We start from the raw sequence: 19,642 nt of genomic DNA, 5'->3' as shown, positions 1-19,642 counted from the left end.
ATCATGGCTGTATCATTAATGGTTTGTTTTTATCTTTATTGTTCTAAAGGAAATGATAGTCCACTGTTTCCAGAATTGTTTTAAATCATTCCATATTAGTGACTCTAAAATGAACCCTGACTTGAACCTATCCCCAAAGCTCCATGTTATTTTAGAGCCATTCAGAGATGCAAAAAAAAAGAAATGGAAAGCCAGACTGTTCTACTTTATAGGTAAAATGCTGAATTCATAGCTTCCTCAGTTTTCAGGCCCAATTTTGACTGGCAGCATGATTTTCCTTTTCTGAAGTATTTTTTAGGTTTTGTCTTTAAGCCTACTTCATGTTGGAAGAAAGGTGCTGCTTAAAAAAACAGGCCTGGTTTTTGTAGGTTAATGAAACAAAAAAAATGTTTATTTCCCATGTTGCCTGGTTGGTTTGATGGTTATTTACTTCCATTAATTCATAGAATGGTGGTTTGAAAACTGCTTTTTATGTATTCACACAGGATATCATTTTCTGGTATTAAGTTTATTTTGATCAGAATTATTCACGTTTAATGGAGTAAAAATGAAAAAAATGAAAAAGGACGCCTTAATGTCTTTTTATTATGAATTTATTTTAAATCCATTAATAGGTAAGGGGTTTGGTTAAAAGAAATCCAAGAAAATCACATGTTCAAACGTGTAAGACCAAATATAATCACACATTATATGAAATTATGTTAAAAGAGAAAATATAAAACTCCCCTTTTTGTTAACAGGATTCCTCGTGCATGTAAATATGGACGGCCAATTTAACTGATTAAGTCAAACGCCCTAGGTCAAGCCCCGACATAGAGATAGTTGTAAACTCCTAGCCATTATTCACTTTATTCCATTTTATGTTGATTTTCCTCTTTGCTTTTTTTAAAGTGTGCTGCTACTGCAAATGAAAGGAAAGGATGTACGTTTAAACACCATTAGTGATGAGAAAAAGCAAGAGGAAGCCCTGAAACGGCCTCTAATGAGATTATAAAAGAGCGTGCACGTACCATTATTTTTTCACCACCCACACAGGCTGAAATATGAATATAAAAACATGTAAGCCAACAGTAACTGAATATCCTGAAGCAGAGAGATCCCAATGATGATCCGAGTGGAAGAACTGTCTGTTGTTCAGAGACGCTGCTTGTGATCCATCAGGATATGTTGTTTAACCCTTTAGATGTAGTTAAAGTTTACATCTGTGCTCCAAATAGGGCTGCAACTAATGATATTTAGAAAATTGATTAATCTGTCTTTATTTTTTTGATTAATTGATTAAAAATCTGATAGCTAAAGCTTGTTTAAAGAAGACTTTTTACAAAATTGGAAAAAATAAAATGGGTGAAACTAAAACTTTTCCACTTGAGGAGTTCTGGATAGAGCATATGAACAAAAAAATCTCTATATTTTTTATCTTAAATGCAAAATTTTGATATATGTTTTACAATGTGGGTCGTTCTGTCACATAAAGACATGTTTTAGAGTCTCTACTCTCCAGTTAACAATGAATCGATTACTGAATGATTTGACGTTTATTTCAATAATCGATTAATCACAATTAATCTGCCTAATTGTTTTAGCCCTAGCTCCAACTTATTACCCACCCATAAAACACATAAAAACGATGTTAACACCTGTGTGTAGGGGAAGAAAACAACACGTTTCCAGTTACAGATTCTGTCTTTCTTTTAGGCGTCACTGTAAGAAAAAAAGCTGTTTTTCCTGTACATGGAGGCCCTCCCAGTGATTTCTTGGGTGGGCCAGGTGTTGTCTTACTTCACACCTTTTTTTGTTGTGTTTTTTCCTAAACCAGCCCTGAGTCTTATCCCAACAGAGCCTCTGGCCCCGTTCCTCGTATTCATAGCTTTGCAGCTTTGAGGTTTTGACCCTAATCTCTAAACCTGCCTGGATTTGGGGAGATTTTCATTCTCCCTCCTACTTTATGGAGTTCAGCAGTTTTTAGCTTTTTATTCAGAGTAGAATACTCGTCATGCTTGCATTGTATAACAAATCTCCCCCTAGTTTTTCCCAGCAGGCCTTTTTTCATAAAATAACAAATCAGTTTGGGCTTCATCAGGTTTTCAAATGTTTATAATCTATAAAAGCACACAAAAGATTTTATTTTCATTTATTAAATGACAATGGATTAAAAAACAACTCAAAGAGAAGATCAGGTATATGACTTAGAACTGTTTATGAAATCTTTCATCAGGTCTTTCTTGTTTTTTTATTCATTTAACCTTAATTTGTGGGGATAGATTGTCTTAAGATGATCACAGAAACAGAGGGGATAATCTCTGGTTCAATGACCCAAGAGGAACAAAAGATAAAGTCCAGGATAAGCTTAAGGGTTGGTTCATTGACCTTATTAACTCTTCCGTGTGGATGTTGAGGCATTGAAGCCAAGATCAACCTGAAGCTGCTGCTTGCAGCTTCTAATCAAAAGGCGCCTGTTCATAACTGCAGCATGAAAACCACTTGTTGCCGGTGGAATCAGGTGTGCATGTAACCATGCATATGTTTTTATACCTGTTTCATAGACAGTAGCATCCCGAGGGCGGTGGTCACCCCCGAGGACCAGGTGGTTATGAGGAACGATGAGGCCATGTTCCACTGTCAGTTTACCGCCGAGCCCGTACCCACGCTGGAGTGGTACCATGGAAACGAGCTGCTGATTAACAAGTCCCGGTATGTACCATCTTTAATTTGTTCCACCGCTTTATTTTAATGCTTCTATCGACCAATCATCTGTCTTTACCTGCTCTTCTCATCTCCCAACTCAAACCTAAGATCCATCCTCCTTAGAATCCGCTGCATTGGGAAGTTTCTCCACTTCCTTTTGTAGGAACCTTTGAAGTGTCCTCCTGGCTCTCTGTGCCGTTTCAACATTAAGGGAAGCTGTAGCTGTAACACTGGAACATAAAATGTTTCAGCCGTCCATCATACATCACATAAACACAGCCCTTCTCTCCCTCCATCACAAAGGAGTCTCAGTCCTCTAGTTTTCTCACAGTGAGCAGAAACCGCCCTCAGGCTACCAGTAAAGCCCTTATATACACTCAGTGCTCTTGCAAACTTCAATATAACTGGTGTTTTATGAAGTTAACAACATGAAGTGATACATAAAAGTGAAGTAAAAAGAAATTATCCATGGGTTTTTCATTTTCTTTCCAAATAAAACCCTCAAATGTGTGGCATGCTTTTATTTATTATGTATTTGAGACCCTTTACTTTGTTAGTCTCAGAAAATCCAGCAAAGCTTTTAAAAGCTGCCTAGATACTAGTAAAGTCCCACAAGGTGTATATTAATCTCAGTAAATAACCATACATAGCCTAGATGACAGTAAAGATGGACTACAGCAGCAGAAGACCATGCAGGCTGCACTCCCCTATCCGCCGTCCAGTTAAAAACAAGGAACCAAGTCTTGATTTCCTCTCTGATGCTGACACTGTCGGGGTACGCTGTGGAAAAAGTGGCTCTGATCTCATCGGCCTTCATGTTTAAAGTTTGACTCCCCAGAATGTCACCAAGTACTGCAGAAGTCTATTAATTACTCCTTAACTTAATTAGGGTATGTTGAAGCAAAGTAGCAGGACAGAGAAATAGGGAGCAAAAGGAGGGTTGTCATTTTTTTTTATTAAATTTAATACTGCAAATAGTAATATAGATATGAAGTATTTCTTATCTCATGCTATAATGTTTAGATATTTAAACACAGTTTTCAACAAGAGGCAAAAAATTAACCTGTAAAAAAACTCAAGAAAATGTTTTAAAAGTAGAAAATATACCAGTAATCATCACGCTTTACATGTCATAAATCCTCATACTATATCTTATTAGTATTATTTCATTTATTCATATCTGTTATATTTCTGACAAAGTTGTATTCTTGTTTAGTTTACATAATATCACATTGCAGCTGTGTTGTCATTATTCAGATTTCATTGCTTCGTTCAATCTGGGTTATGCTGCTCTTCAGCCCACACAGATCAAACCGGTTTCCATCTGTTTGGCTCTACAGTTTCTCTATAATGGGCTCTTTGCCCTGTAGTCCTGTTCAGGTAATGAATGAGACAAGGTGAAAGTCCATTATCTGGACTACATGTCTGCCTCGGCATGTAGTTGTGCATTCATAGTGCCTAGAGAGCCCAAATGTGTGTAGACTCTAACCAATTGCACATACAGTAGCAGCAATTTCCCCACTTTCGTTGATGGACCTTTGGCCTGTTCTTTGCTGGTACCCTACAATTCCTTTTTAAACATCAATCTTTGTACTAAAATATTCCTTCTGTCACGATTTGTGGACATTAAGATCTAAAGAGAAGCATCATCTCCTGGTCAGACCCTTCATGGAGGGGGGTGGGGGGGCTTTTTGCAGGGAGTGGCCTGCCATTCAGCTGGCGTTTGACTGGGAAGGGACATTTTGAATGGCTGCTACTGTACAGGAGCTGCAGGTTCACTGGGATGCATTTTTCTACAAAGCATGTCATTTGGAGTTTGTATCCTGTAGAACACCTTACAATTTGGTGGAGAGGTGATTCAGAGCCAAACCAACCTGCAGCGACTTAGGTGATATAAAGAGAATTCTCTGAGAAACGTTTCTGATTCTTTGTTGAATCCGAGAGAAGAAGAATTGAGACATTTCTGAAGGCAGAAAGAGGCCCGAACTGTTACCACCAAAGGTGTATGTCATAATCCGTCAAGGTTAATGTTCTGTTAGGACTTCAGGGCAAACATTATGAACACACTGAACTATTGTAGACAGGTGTGTGATGCTGTGGGCATGCTGTTCTCCAGCACAGACAGGAAGAATTGATGGTGTGAAGGTTAACCTTCCAGCAGGGCAGAGACGCAAAACATACAAGCAGCCATAATCATGTGTCAAAACAGCCTAGTTAAAGTACAGACCTTAATGCAAAGATGCCTCTCCAGCTTGACTCAACATGAACTACTTTGCAAAGAGGACAGAAAATATAGTCTACAGATTTGCAATTTTTAGAGAATTACCCCTAAATCCTCACAGCTGTAATTGAGCAAAAAGGTTTCTATTGACTGATTCAGTAAAAAAAATAAAATGCAAATGCATACTACACTTATATTTTTATTGCAAAAGAATTAAAAAAGTGTACCCTCTTCCTTCCACATCCCAACAATACAAACCGAAGTTTGTAATAAAAAAAAAAAAGAAATCATGAAAACCATTGAATGCATTTGCAAGGCGCTATGTCAGAGATAATCTCTTTGTTATTTCATCTTCAGGGTTTAACTCAAGGTGAAAGACTTAAATATCCCCGGCTGCTCACTTGTTTAATAAACCAAGGCAGTGCTGGCAGGCTTGCAAAAAAAGATTTAGATTTCTCTTTCAAACCTGACCTCGCTGTGGTTGAGGAATTTGTGTTTTGTGTATTCCTGTTTATTGATTTGAGCTGATTGTAACGCCAGAGGAATGCAGCTCTGCGGAAAATCCTCTGTTCTGCTCTGTTTAGATAACCCTCTGCAGACTTTTTGTTTGACTTATCCGATGAGGATTGTTTTCATTCGTTTGAAATTAGAAGAAAATAGACATGCTTAAGCTCAAGGCCGTTGTAAAAATGTGAAGCCGAACGATTGTTTATGCCTGCGATCCAGCAGAGCGATGAGGATATTGTTCTTCTGAGGTTATTTTGGAGGTTTCCATCCAGATTGAAATTGTTTTGCAGACTAGTTCATCATTGCAGTCATGGGGGGGGATGTACTCAAGGTCCCGCAGCTCATTTCCCTCCCTGATCCTGAACAAAGAAGACAAGATGACAGAAATATCACTTCTCTTCAGGGAATCCACAGCAGAAGCTCAGAGTCCTGGAGGAGTCCTGCTCATTGATCATTCTACACAAGAAATATAAAAACATTCACTCACAATTTTACTTGTTTCTTCCTTTATTAGTATGTAATTAATCTTAGTTTCTTTTTTTGCTTTTTTAACTAAATCCACAATAAGTTCAGTGATGAGTTCTTGGTTTGACTTTGGAGATATTATGACATGAGAGATTTCCATCTCACTCTGGCTTAAGGTCAGCCTTTAATTACCTTGCATCGCTTACATTGATGCTTCCAGCAACTGGGGTCCAGCTGGCAGCCTGGACCCCCGAAGGATGTTCATATTTTGAAGTTATAGCAGAATGAGGGAAGGCTTTATTTTCATTGCTAAAGACATTTTTCCTCCTGCTGACTAAAGATGCTGATTGTTTTTTTGCCCAGTTTAGGAGGGATAAACTCACTTGTCAAGGTTGAAGGGTTTCAGCTGGGAATTCCCAGCAGATGAGGCCTTAGTTGAGGGGATTTAATTGTATGAGCTGTTATTCTGGGTTTTGATTCAGTATATGAAGCCTGGAATTTGATTATTATTAATATTTCTGGTCTGAATTAACATAAAATATATTTGTAGTTCCAGATCTCAATCCCATTATTTACCATCAATCCCGGTTATCAATCTCTAGTCGATTCATCTGTCCGCAAGTTTATTTATCCATCAAGCCATTGATTAGTTCTTTATCCTCCCATCACCTATATATTATCCATTCCCTCTCTTTTTTATTTTCCTGTTCAGTCTGTCTTTGTATCTACTCCTTTGTTCATTAATGTATTTCTCTATCCATCCATCCTCTTTGACCTTTCTGTGTTTGTAATTTTGGACTTGGCCAAAACAACTTTGGGAAGTTAAGTTTGAATTATCCATCTGTAGGAGCTCTGGTTCTGTACCATTTAATTCATGCACTACCAAAACATTGCTTTAGCTTTAGTTAAATCTTTGTCTTCCCTGCAGGGTGTTCCTGCTGTCCAATGGGAGTTTGCTGATCACACAAGTCAAGCCCAGGAACGTAGGAGACTACAAGTGTGTTGGCCGTGGCATCACAGGATCTAAGGTCACGCTGACGGCTTCTCTCCTAATAGCCGGTACGCTGACACTCGCACCCCCCACACACACATTAAACTGCAGCTGTTGGATTAGTGACGGACAAAAACCTGATTCTGAAATCTGAGAGGACATTATCTCCCCCTCTATGGCTCTGCGCTGCACTTCATTCCTTTCACTTAGAGCCAGATCTCCCTGATGATCATATTCCCGTACAGACATCCGGCCTTGCTTGTACTCGATACATGCTGAAGTCTCCAGTGGATCAAATTGTTTCCTCAAACAGCCCAGGTGTTTTCCAGACTTGTTTAGACAAACAAGCTTCCTCCAAAGTAAGTGACACCAGGCAGAGATCAACAGTTCGGAATAACATCATGGTGCTGCTGAAAGAAGGAAAAGAACCATTCGGCTCCATGCAAAACTACTCATGCACCTTAAATGTTTTTCACAGCAACAAACCTCAAATTGATCAACTGGAGTGTAACGTAAAAAAAAACAACAGAAAGCATTGCAGCAAAAGAGGGAGAAACTTGTTCATGGTTTTCTTTTTCTTTACCTAAGCAAAAATATAAAAAGTATGACTTTTATATAAGAAAATGCAAGAAAAACTCTCTAAGGAATAGTTTTAACTGGGTGCAGTGGGTTAGTGTTAGAATCCTGTAGAGCTAGCTGCAAGATCTTCTCCTCTTGCATGTTCAGATGCATGTGCATGCAAGTTAGGAACTGAGCTCAGCGCTGGAATTTCTCAGCGCTTCAAAGTCCTGATCACCTGATTTCTTTCCTCGTTTTCCCAAGGGTCATGGATTAACAAGGTACGAATGTATCTGCAGTTTAAACCCATTGAACTGCAGCTCCATTTAAATAGCCTGGTGATACCCCAGCTAGAGCACTGTGTCACAGGTTTTAATTGTCCCATCTGTGCTACACCTTTGTTACTCTTCCTCTTTCCTTTGTTTTTTTCCTCCACAGTCTGAAAAGCTCTGGACATTTATTTCACTGTTTTTTTTTCCATAGATCTGGATAAGTAGAGGAAATTAAAATTTTTGAGGAAAAATGGGTGTATTTTCTTTACCCCATTTATGACCTTTATCTGTTTTTTCTAACCAGGTCATCCAGACTAATTCATGCCATGAACACAGCATTTTACTCTGGTTTCAGTTTGGAACCAATAAGATGATCACTGATGTAACATAAAACCGTTTTTATAAGAATAGATTTTATCGATATAAACAGCTCTTTCAGGACATAAGAAAGGCATCAATAACACATTGCTGTGTTCAAGCTACAATCTAAACTGTTGTGGTTAGAGAAAAGAACTGTTGCATTATGGGTCTCCTGCGCTGAGATTAATCTGCTCTGTTTCAGACCTGCAAGTATTTAGGCTTTGCGTACGTGATCTTCAACACTTTGTCTTTTTGCTCTTCCTTTCTCCTTCCTTCCTGTCTCTCTTAACATTTTCTTTCCTTCTTTATTTTTTCTTTTATTTGATTTCTTGTCTTCTTTCATTTCTTGTCATTTTGCTTCCTTTTTTTGCTCCTTCTTAACCTTCTTTCCTTTTTTCTAATCTCTGTTCCTCCATATATCCTTCCATCTTTCCTAATGTCCTCTCTTCCCTTCTTCCTGTCCTTCAGCTCTTCCTTGATTCTATCCCACCTCTCTTCCATCTTGCATTCAGCCTTTAGAGCTCTGCTGGCCCATAAAGTATTAATGTCTTCTGGTTGGGTATTAAAGCTAACAGCAGTCTAAGGTCTTGTGAGCTGTAACACAGATCTCATTGCTCTCTGTATTTAGAGGCTGCTGATTTTTGCTTTGACCCTCTAAACAGGAGTTAATCCCCTTTAAGTCCAACCTATATGTTCTCCGTTTGTCTACTTTGCACTGATTTCTGCAGCCTGCTTCTCAAATCAGAGGATTTACTTAAACAAGACAAGAAATCCTTTACTTTGGAATTAGCTGTGGTCAAATGGGGTCACATTCCAAATGCTTCAGCAACTCTGAAAGAAAATCGATGATTAAATTAAAACCATTAGTAGCTATTTAAATCTCTGTTTCACGCGGGGTCTTTTCCATCTCCTCGCCCTCCTCCACAGAAATCGGAGACATGTCGCCAAAGATGTCGAAGGTGTTCGTCGCCGACACCGTTCAGCGTGTAAACTGTCACCCCCCACGAGGGAAGCCTGAACCCGAGGTTTGGTGGGAGAGGGAAGGTCAGAAGGTGCCTGAGGAGGGCCGGGTGCACCAGGAGGGCCAGGATTTGGTCTTCAGTCCGACGGAAGAGGGAGATTCAGGCGTCTATACCTGTGTGGCCCAAAACAAGGCCGGGCGCAGGATCAAGAACGTCACGTTTACCGTAGCTAGTAAGTTGTTGATAAAATATTAATTACCTTTTCTTTGTTTTAGATAAAAGGTTGTAGCTATGACCTTTAAAATTATTTGTTTCTTTAATAATGATTAATGGTAAAAAAAAACAAAAAAAAAATAAGATTTAATTCTTTCAAAAAATAGTTGACATTGTCAAAAATAAATGTTTAATAAATCGAAGTACATGTAACATTCTTTCAAAAAAAAAACAAGAAAAAAAAGATTATTTGATAAATTAAATGGAATAAAAATAAATGAATGATTTCAATCCTTTGCAGTGTATCTTTGTCTGATTAGGGGTGAAGTATGTTGTTGTGTTTCAGTAGATTTTTACACTCCAGCTGTCAAACTATTATTGGACGATTTTGATAATAAAAAAAACTAAATAAGGAAAGAAAAATCTTACTTTTTTGCAAAAATCGTATTGGTTGTGTGTCGTGGGGACAATGTTGAGAACAGTGTGACCAATTGTTTGATTTGGACATTTTGAGGTGCATCTTGCAGAGCTGTGAGGACATAGTGAAAATACATGATGTTATCTTTGGTGTGCGTCCACAGCTGCCCCAGTGTGGGTGTCTAAACCTCAGGACAGCAGTTTGGAAGAAGGTAAACCAGGTTACCTGCACTGTTATGCTCAGGCCAACCCTGAACCTGAGGTCACCTGGTTCCGCAGCAGCTTAATCATTGTGCCAGAGGTTTGTTGTCATAACACAGCTGTGAAATCTTCAAATCATAAAACATAGAACTCCTTCTGAGAGTCTGTATTTTTTTTATTTTGCCTTCCCAGGACACTCGTTTTAAATTGTTTCCTAATGGCACCCTGAGAATCAACAACGTGGAGGTCTACGACGCTCACATGTACGGCTGTGAAACCAAGAACCTAGGCGGCAGACTGAGTGGCTTAGCTAAAGTCACGGTGCTTGGTAAGCTGCGGGAAAATCGTCCTGCTGGTCATTTCATCCAATTTGCTTCTCTGTTTGGTTTCTTTTTTAAATGAGTGCAATGACTGATATCATCAGCAACAAAACAAACCTTCTTCATGCCTGTTTGGGTCTGCTAAATCAGGAATTGGCATCGTTTTCGTGGGCGTTCTGCAGGGCACACACAGAGGTGTGATTCATGACTCATGCAGACTTTTAACACCTTATCGCCATTATGCATTCCCGATTCCTCCTGTAGGTTTAAACCTCGAGACATGGCCAGCCTGTTTGAATGATCTCAACCTCTGAGGCTGCAGAGGCAATCCTAGCTAATAATGTTTTATGACGCTGCAATCCTAAAACTTTATTTTATTGGGATTTTTTTAGCATCATTCGAACAGATTATTCTCTAATTGTGAAGCTGGACTAAACCAGAAACACTTAAATACAACCAGGTGCTTGTTTACGTGAGAAGATTACTTATGTGGTTATTTAATCTAATTTTAAATCCAGTTTTTCTAGGAAAGCTGTTCTATGTGGACACATTTAAAGCCTCTAAACTTAAGAGCATGACTCAAACAACTTCTAAGACATGGATGTTTCCCTTTAACTGACAGGAAATGTATTCATATTGAATCTGGAGAAGCTGCAGAGATAATTTTCATATCAGAAGATCTCCTTAAAGGAAATCATCTGTTGAAAGTTAGTCATATTAGAGAGCAGGCGGAGTGTGCTAGGATCAGATGAGACCTAAACCAAAACATTTGCTAATTCTTTGGTAAAAAGTCAGCGCTTCAAATTGTTCAGCAGAAAAGCATGGTGATGGCAGCAGCATTATCGGTAGGGACTGAGAAGTTGTCACAGATGGAGTTAAATACATGACAATCCTGGAAGGAAAAATAACAATTACATTTTTAAACCAGGTTTAAACTGTGAGTTTATAAATTGCTTAAAACACTTCTGCTGCCTAATCTGTGCTCCTGACCACGGCCGACCCCTGATTAATCTCAAGCACTGGTAAATATTGGGTGGCTTCGGTGATGCTGTGGTTGGTGCACACGACCCATGTAGGAGGCCTAAGTCCTCAATGTGGCTGAAGTAGGTTTGAATCTGACCTTTGATCCTTTGACGCATGTCTCTCTGCCTCTCTCGTACCTGTCAGCCCACTGTCGCAAAAACAAACCAATAGTGCCGTAAAAACCTTAATAAATAAATATTGTCTGGGGTAAGGCTGCAACATTTGTAGTTCTAAAAAAGCTTTATTTAGCTGGACTGAGGGAAAAAATTTTCTCTTTGGATTGTAAAGAACCCCCTAAGATCTGAGACAACAGTGAGCAATATTTCAATGTCAATGTGCAAAACGTAAACACACCTCACATCAGGAGAAAAAAACGTTGTCATTCCTCTAATTCACAGCTATGGGTTACTTTGTCTTGGTCTTTCACATAAAACCTCGAAGAGATACATTAAAGCTTGTCGCTAGATATTCAAGGGGTCTGAATGTGTTTGCAAAGCACAGCAGATGTCAGCCCGCTGTCCTTTCATCTGCAGGGAGAGTTGCACAAAGAAGGATTTAACCTTCCCCGCCTCCCCATGTTTTCACTGAAGGTGTTAACCACATGTAATGTTTCTTGGACTTTCAGAGAAGCTGAAGTTCACACCCACCCCCCAGCCTTCCCAGTGCCTGGAGCTGGATAAGGAGATCATCATCCAGTGCTCCGCCAAGGGCAAAGAGGTCCCCACAATCCGCTGGACCAAAGCAGGTATGCATGTTGCTGGCTTAAGGCTGATTTATACTTCGAAACTAGGTCGTCTGCGTAGGTGTTGCAGTGAACAAAAAGATGTCCCCGCCCCCTCTGCAGACACTCTGCTGCACCTCTCTCAAATTGTAGGTGACCGCAGACAGTGCCGCAGACAGGAGGCCGGCTTGTTTTGTTTTTATTTGCTCTCCGCTGCTGCAGATCTGATGTCGAAAGACCTATTTTAACTATATCTTACCTCCAATACAAAAAAAAAGATGGTGTGAAAAAGACTTGTGATCATTGACTTCTACTGTAGATCTCATTTGTCTTCATTAACCGCAATGGATTTCCAGTCTCCTCCTAAAGCCACTCCCTGCCTCTCTGTCTCCCCCTACAGATGGAGGAGAGCTACCCCCGCACCTGGATCAGAGGAACGGCCAGCTCCGCTTCGCCAAAGTCACTCGTAGCGACGCTGGCAACTACACCTGCATTGCCTCCAACAGCCTGCAGGGGGAGATCAGAGCCCTGGTCACCCTCACTGTGGCAGGTAAACACCAACCCTGACTGATGTTTCTTTAAAGAATCCAAACAAAGCAGCATTTATTGTCCTTTTGAGGATATTTTTAGCAATAGCTGAGGATCTGTGGGTTTCTGTTGTCCAGGTTAGTCTCTAGTTTTGCTCTGAAATTAATAAACTTTTTGCATTTTTTTCTGTCTGTCTGTGTTTGCACGCGTTTCTTTGCACACCAAGTGTACGTTCGCTTCAAGGTGGAGCCAGAGAACACCACTGTCTACCAGGGACACACTGCTGTTTTGCACTGCCAGGCCAGCGGGGATCCTGAGCCTCACATCCACTGGATGGTGAAAGACAAGACCCTGGATATCACTAAGAACGGCAGGTAAATGAGAAACGGGACCAAACAGATGTAAAGTGTGCAGAATCATTGCAGCAGCTGGCTTTTAATTTAAACAGTGAAGCGACTTTAAAGTTGAACTAGATTTTTTTTTTTGTTAAATTGGTAGTTGAACTGATATTTATTATAAAAAACACATATAGTTTTTGTCTAAACAAAGAAATGTACAAATATAGTAATTTTTTCCTCTTCATAGGATTTGACTATCTGAAAATTTAGCTTTAATAAGAAAAACAAGATAAATAATTTATTTTCCAGAACAGCAACATCCTTCCTACTGTCAGTCTTACTTGAGTCTCATCTACCTGCCTTATTTCTATTCTTGCTTCCTTCCCTTCTCATTTCTTTCCTCTGTCCTCCTTCCTTTATTCCCTTTTGTCTCAAGGATCAATTCCTCCCTTTATTCCCTTCATGTTCTTCTCGCCTTATTTTAGTCCTTCTTTTTATTTTTTTTTGTGATCCACCTCTTGTGTCCTTCCTCCTTTGTGTCCTCCTGTCCTTGCTTCTTTAATTCCATGTGAACAACATAAATTTATTCATTCATCCTTTTCTTTCTCTATCCTCCATCCATGTTTCCTCTTTATTTACCTTTTCCTGTGTCCCACGTTGTGTTGAATTATTTTGGTTTATAGATTTTTACACCTCTGCTAATCAAATGCAATCAATCAGAAGTTAATGTACAACTACCAGTTAAAAAGTATAGTTTAAGAGAGAGTAGACACAAGTTTCAGTAAGTAGGTCTTAAAAATGGCATTTTACTCTGTTTTTGTTCTCCAGAATCCAGAAGATGCCCAACGGCTCGCTGATAATAAGAGAAGTCACCACTGAGGACACGGGTCGCTACACATGTGTGGCTGGGAACAGCTGCAGCATCAAAGACCGTGTGGCTCAGCTCTACGTAGTGGGTAGGTTTAACTCTCTATCGCCCCCACACACACACAGAGAGGCATGCTTCCAGAGATCTTCTTTATCAGGGACAAAGGTGCACACGTGGAGCGGTGAGCCACAATCGCAGGAGCAAAGAGAAGGCATTAATTAAACCTCCACGCGTCTGTCCATCACCCATGGCGACAGGTTAATAACCGGCTCCACGTCTCTGACGCCATGGCTGTCACAGGGGTGAAGGGATAGGGTAGATGCTGGATCTAATAAAGCTTCAGACTCGGAGGTCGTTAAAATTACATATTATAACACTCATGTGCCGCCTGCTAACCTGAACAGAAGGACGACTCCTTTAAGAGACTGGATTTTTTTGTTTGGGTTTGTGTGACAAACCTAACAGTAACACAATCATTTTAATCTGTTTAGCTCTGAAGGACTTTATATTTCCTGTAGAACATATGTTTGCAGCATCCATCAGGCTTTTAAATCCCTAAACCACCTGGAAAAGGGTTTCACATATTTCTTTCTGTAAATCTAAAAACACGCTCTCAATATCAACTGATGTTTCACTGTTCTTCATCCTGCAGACAAATTATTTCCCCTCCATCACGAGGACAACGACGATGACAAGGCTGCTTATAAGATGATCCAAACCATCGGGTTGTCCGTGGGGGCAGCGGTGGCCTACATCATTGTGGTGCTGGGACTCATGTTCTACTGCAAAAAGAGACGCAACGCCAAGAGACTGCAGAAGAACCAGGATGGAGAGGAGCCTGAGATGGAGTGTCTTAATGGTAGGAAGCCGTCCCTGCACTCGGGAAGTTAGTGTCTGAATTGGAAATGCACACCAATAAGCTTCTGTTGGAGAAATGAGCCCAAAGCATCATGGATCCTCTACCGTTCCAAACAGAATGAAGTGATTATTTCAAATCATAGCTACAATAAACTAGAAGCACAAGATGTCAGTTCTCCAACAGTATATTGTATTGCACTTTTTTTTTTTCTCACATCTCTTACCGTCCTTCTTACTGTAAGGTGGCTTTTCTTTTAATAATCGTTCTGCCCCGTGGGGATGCACAAGTTTAGACAAGTTACTATTGTTTTACTTATAAGGATCATCACTGCCTTACTTGAATCGCATGTCTTTCCCATTTTGAACAGCAGCTAAATTAGCACTTTAGTCAGTTATTGTACCATTTGTAGCATAAAAAGCATTACTTTTAGAAGTCAGCTTCACCTGGACAACGTTAACCTTTCAGTGATATGGTTGGATTTTTACTTCTGCAGATTAAACCTTAATTTTTAACTGTTTAGTTCGTTGGAACATCGATTAAATCGACTTATTTAAAAGGATTTAAAGTCTTTATTGTGTGAGGTTAAATACGCAATTACACCTCCCTTTTAACTGGTCTAATAAAGTTGCCGATTTTATGATGTTTAAGCTTTACATTCAGAGTAGTGTTGTTAAAACTTATTGTTTATTCATTTGTAAAGCTTTTTTTGTATTATTATATAGATCAAATCACCCATCCATATGATACCCTACAACAGGGGTCCCCAAACTTTTTCCTGTGAGGGCCACATAACTTTTCCCTTCTCTGATGGGGTGCAGGGGTCAGTTTGTAGCAGAAAAATTGAGACGATTGCAAGAGTGCCTTGACGTAAAAAATGTATTGTCTTCCAGAAAACACAATCAAAGAACCCTTTCTGGATTATTCACAGAGCAAAAGTCAGGAAATAAATAACACTATTTATTAAATAAATAATAACCAAATAACACTCTCTGGGTCCATGGAACATAAACCTTCTGTTGTGCTGTGAACAATCTTAACAGGTCCAAGTTCAGCTTAGTTGTCAAAGCAGAATCTCTTACTTAAATGGCTCTCAAAGTTCTTATGTTCCTTCCTTATAATCTTTTTGTAGGTTCAAATAGATTGTGGACATCACTGTTTGCAGCTCTCTCTCTCATTAACTTCCCTGTGAAACCTACAAAGCAAGCAGACTAAGAAACTGAACTAAGTGATACAGCACCTACACAGCACAACCACTACCAGTATGGTTATGGAGATGGATTTTATCCCAGTAGATTTTATTATGATTATATTTTTATACTCAGAGTGACTCATTCAAATCAGAAAAGTGATCTTACTTTTATATGTTCCATCAGTGTGAACTGTGCGCCTGCATCTGGCTGGTGAGAAGTTGAATGTCAGGTTCCATTTTGGTCACTGCCAGTCTCAAACACTGATGCAGATGTTCATCTGTCAATCTTGATTTTATTGAAGTTTTCAGCAGTTTCATCCGTGAAAAGGTTTGCTTGCAGATATACAGTACGTGCTGCCAAAAAGGGTTGATTGCGCTGATAGATTTCTGAGAAAAAAGTCAGAATTCTGGCATTAAAATCATAATTCTGAGAAAAGGGTCAGAATTGAATAGACTATTATTTTTATTTTTTTAAATGGCCCTAATCCTCTTCCATATCTCTTTGAGAGGGGCGGGTTTAAGATTTTTTGTTGGGGGTCGCCAGTTAGGGGCACAGACCCCAAAAGGGTGGAACATTGTCACGTTATAGGTGTGTATGAAATAGTTACTAATAGTTAATAATGAAAAACTTCATAATTAAGGAACATTTTATTGGAAATGTCCAACTTTATTTACAAATACAAAAAAGATAAAAAATAAAAAAAAACACTTATATGAAAATATCTCTGGTATTGTTCAGGGGGCCGGAGCAAATGTGGAAGCGGGCCGAATCCGGCTTGTGGGCCGTAGTTTGGGTACCTCTGCCCTACAAGGAAAACTAAAGATCATTGACTGAATGAAAAATACAGTAAATGATTCTGATAGTAAAAGGTTTTATCAGAAACATTTGTTCCTTAGCATCAACTTTATTTTATCATAAATATGTTAAGATTAAACACTGCAGTTTTCTAAAAAGTTTAATGCAAGACTATATTGATGTAGTTTTGAAGAAAAAAAAAATATGTTCTTCATGTTAAAAATGTGTTGATATTTGCTGCCACCTAGTGTTTGTTTTGGGTATAGTTGGTATCATGCTTGGTGACAGTATGTGTTAACCTTCACCTTACATTTCAAACCCACTGTGTTGTGTTCATCAGGAGGTGCTGTTCAGCAGAATGGCCACACCACGGCTGAGATCCAGGAGGAAGTGGCGCTCACCAACGTGGGTACCGTCACTGCAACCGAGAAGCGGCACAGCCACGCCAGCGATAAGCTCCACTTCCCTCGTGCAAACCTCCAAACCATCACAACACTTGGTAGGATTTTTCTGTTGTAGATATCATAGCAGAATAGAAAGTATGTTACTGTGCATCTGTTCTGATGTGTGTTTGGTGGATGTTTGATCAGGTAAAGGCGAGTTCGGCGAGGTGCTGCTGTCCAAAGCTAAAGGCATTGAAGAAAATGACGCTGAGACGGTGGTTCTGGTGAAGTGTCTGCAGTCCAGAGACGAGCAGCTGCAGAGCGACTTCAGACGTGAAGCTGAAATGTTCGGCAAGCTGAACCACCCTAATGTGGTTCGCCTGCTGGGCGTCTGCAGAGAGGCTGAGCCGCACTACATGATCCTGGAGTACTATGACCTGGTACGCACACGGGAGCTGAGCCAAAGAAACAAACATTTTACACTTTTTTTTGCCATATTTCCCTTTTGAGTCAATTTTAATTCAGTTTTTCTTTTTTGCTGACAGGGTGATCTAAAGCAGTTCCTAAAAATATCAAAAAGCAAAGACGATAAAGCGAAGCCTCAGACAATCAGCACCAAGACCAAGGTAGGTCCTCCATGTTTAATAAGTGACAGATTCTACTCTAGAGCTGCTTTTAAAGGGGATTTTTGGCATTTAAAGACATTTTTATTTCAATCTGGGCCAGACGTTTTTTTCCGGATGGTTTAAATATAGGAAATTATATTATTTACTTTCAGATGAATTTTGTCTGAGAGTCAGTTGCTTGGAAGTCTAGTATATTATCACCCTAAACAGTGATTTAAAAACATCACTGCTCCTGAAAAGTATGGAGAAGAACAGGAAGAAATGGACCGATAATAGAAAAACTTTGAATCTGCATATTTTATTTAACTATGTAAAGATAATAGCTAAAATTATCAATCTACCGTAAGTCATTTTGTTTTTCAAGTTACCTCCAGATAAAAGCACCTCATTAATAACAGTCAGGTTATTCTTTTTGTTTTGTGCTTTAAAACCTTTTTAACTTTTAGATTTCAAAGCCATGTTTAGGCTAAGATCCCAAACAAAGCACTGGTACTCGTCAGCTGAATTTTGACATTACTATTACTATAAACTGATTTAAAAACCTCTGTCATTAAAAATTCAGAATTCAGATTTTTATTTTTGACTAATTATAAGCTGCCCTGATAATATCAACCTGAAACCAGCATCAGCAGCCCATTTCCAAATTTCTTAAACTCTAAGGACAATAAAACCTGAACCTTTAAACCTTTAATTCAGCTTTAAACATGATCCATAACCTTGCTGCAAGAAAATAAATCCTGCATAGCGTGACCTCTGAGGGAAAGTAAGAGATACAGCCTCATCTTTACTTAAGTAGCCAGAAGGAAACTATAAATTCCTTTAGAAGAGATTTCAAACTAGTCATGTATTTGTCTCACAAAAGTGGGTCGTTTTTTGACAGATTTTTTTATAACATCTTAGCTTAGCATATTTCATTTTTTTACAAATATGCCGCCAAAGACTGAAAGCAATATTTAAGAATAATGATCTGTTTTCAAAAACTGTAAAACAGGATGTTTAAGTTTTTTTTTAACCCTGCTGAGATTTAAAGGCTTCCTGGCTCCAGAACATGATGAAATATGCTCTTTAAACATCTTTAAAACGGATGTCTTTTTGCTGCAGTTACTTGTTTTACTAAAAAGATGTCATTATTTCAGAGCAGTATCCCCCTATCAGGTTATTAATGTTTAATAAGCAAAAAAAGAAAACCTGATGATGTATGTAGTGTTTTATGAACATTACTTTATACTCTTCTGCTTTGTCATTTCTCCTTCCTCCAGGTGTCCCTCTGTGCCCAGGTGGCTCGCGGCATGGAGCATCTGTCCAATCACCGCTTTGTTCACAAGGACCTGGCTGCCAGAAACTGTCTGATCAACAGTCAGAGGAGGGTCAAGGTGTCTTCGCTCAGCCTGAGCAAGGATGTCTACAACAGGTCTGTTATAAACTTAGAGGGTCTCAAACAATTATACGGCTGCGGCTGAATAAATTAAAAATATCTTAGAAAAGTTCATTCATTTCCAGTTTTTAAATAAAAATACTATAAACAATAAAAATACGGAAAAATCAGTCTACTGGGAAGCATTCTCATCTACCTCCACAACGTCTGTCAGCAGAAGGAAGCACGAAGAGCTATAAAGTCTGCTGGTAAATAACTGGACTGAATTTAGGACTTGATAAAACATAGTAGAGCAACACCAGCAGACATGGAAACATCAAACCAGACCTGAAGGAGCCTAGATTCTGTCCCTGCTCACTTTTCCTGCATAATTATCTCTTTTCCACTTGTGGCTCAAACGAGTAATGCACTACCTGTAGCCGATCTCCTTTAAGCTTTGAGGGAAAATAAATCTCACACCTTATACATCTCTTTTAAACTCTACCCTGCAAAAGCAATCTAAAGAAAGAATGTCTTAAAATAAGTGTATTTACTCTTAATTATAGCAGGTATATAAGATGATCTGCTATTGGGTATTACCCTTAAAATAAGATACCATGCACTTGAAATAAGAGACTGCATTTTTTTTTTGTTTTTTTTTAATGCAAATTTTCTTTTTCCATTATCAAATGTCCAACTTAATTGCTCAATTCAAGAAAAATGTCAATTTTTTATATTGTATAATGCATGAAATCTACATCAAGGTTGCAGTTTTCGCTGTTGCT

General features: G+C 39.0%; 1 protein-coding gene across 1 annotated transcript in view; it reads left to right on the top strand.

Annotated features, from left to right (window-relative positions):
* The window catches only part of LOC107080743 (inactive tyrosine-protein kinase 7-like), a gene marked incomplete at its 3' end in the record, with an annotated part of 29,870 nt that extends 10,956 nt beyond the window's left edge, over nucleotides 1-18,914 (top strand). Inside the window, exons 4-17 of the mRNA XM_015368950.1 lie at nucleotides 2,544-2,691; nucleotides 6,807-6,937; nucleotides 8,987-9,253; nucleotides 9,816-9,952; nucleotides 10,045-10,180; nucleotides 11,821-11,940; nucleotides 12,317-12,466; nucleotides 12,671-12,818; nucleotides 13,611-13,738; nucleotides 14,303-14,509; nucleotides 16,835-16,993; nucleotides 17,085-17,317; nucleotides 17,423-17,503; nucleotides 18,763-18,914. Of these exons, the coding sequence (XP_015224436.1) occupies nucleotides 2,544-2,691; nucleotides 6,807-6,937; nucleotides 8,987-9,253; nucleotides 9,816-9,952; nucleotides 10,045-10,180; nucleotides 11,821-11,940; nucleotides 12,317-12,466; nucleotides 12,671-12,818; nucleotides 13,611-13,738; nucleotides 14,303-14,509; nucleotides 16,835-16,993; nucleotides 17,085-17,317; nucleotides 17,423-17,503; nucleotides 18,763-18,914 (2,197 nt within the window). The remainder of the gene's footprint in view (nucleotides 1-2,543; nucleotides 2,692-6,806; nucleotides 6,938-8,986; nucleotides 9,254-9,815; nucleotides 9,953-10,044; nucleotides 10,181-11,820; nucleotides 11,941-12,316; nucleotides 12,467-12,670; nucleotides 12,819-13,610; nucleotides 13,739-14,302; nucleotides 14,510-16,834; nucleotides 16,994-17,084; nucleotides 17,318-17,422; nucleotides 17,504-18,762) is intronic.
* Between the last annotated feature and the right edge of the window lie 728 nt (nucleotides 18,915-19,642).

The sequence above is a fragment of the Cyprinodon variegatus genome, unplaced genomic scaffold (genome assembly GCF_000732505.1).
Source record: "Cyprinodon variegatus isolate N-32 unplaced genomic scaffold, C_variegatus-1.0 Scaffold2274, whole genome shotgun sequence".
In the NCBI taxonomy this organism is placed as follows: Eukaryota; Metazoa; Chordata; class Actinopteri; order Cyprinodontiformes; family Cyprinodontidae; genus Cyprinodon; species Cyprinodon variegatus.
This window is presented reverse-complemented; position numbering and strand designations above follow the sequence as displayed.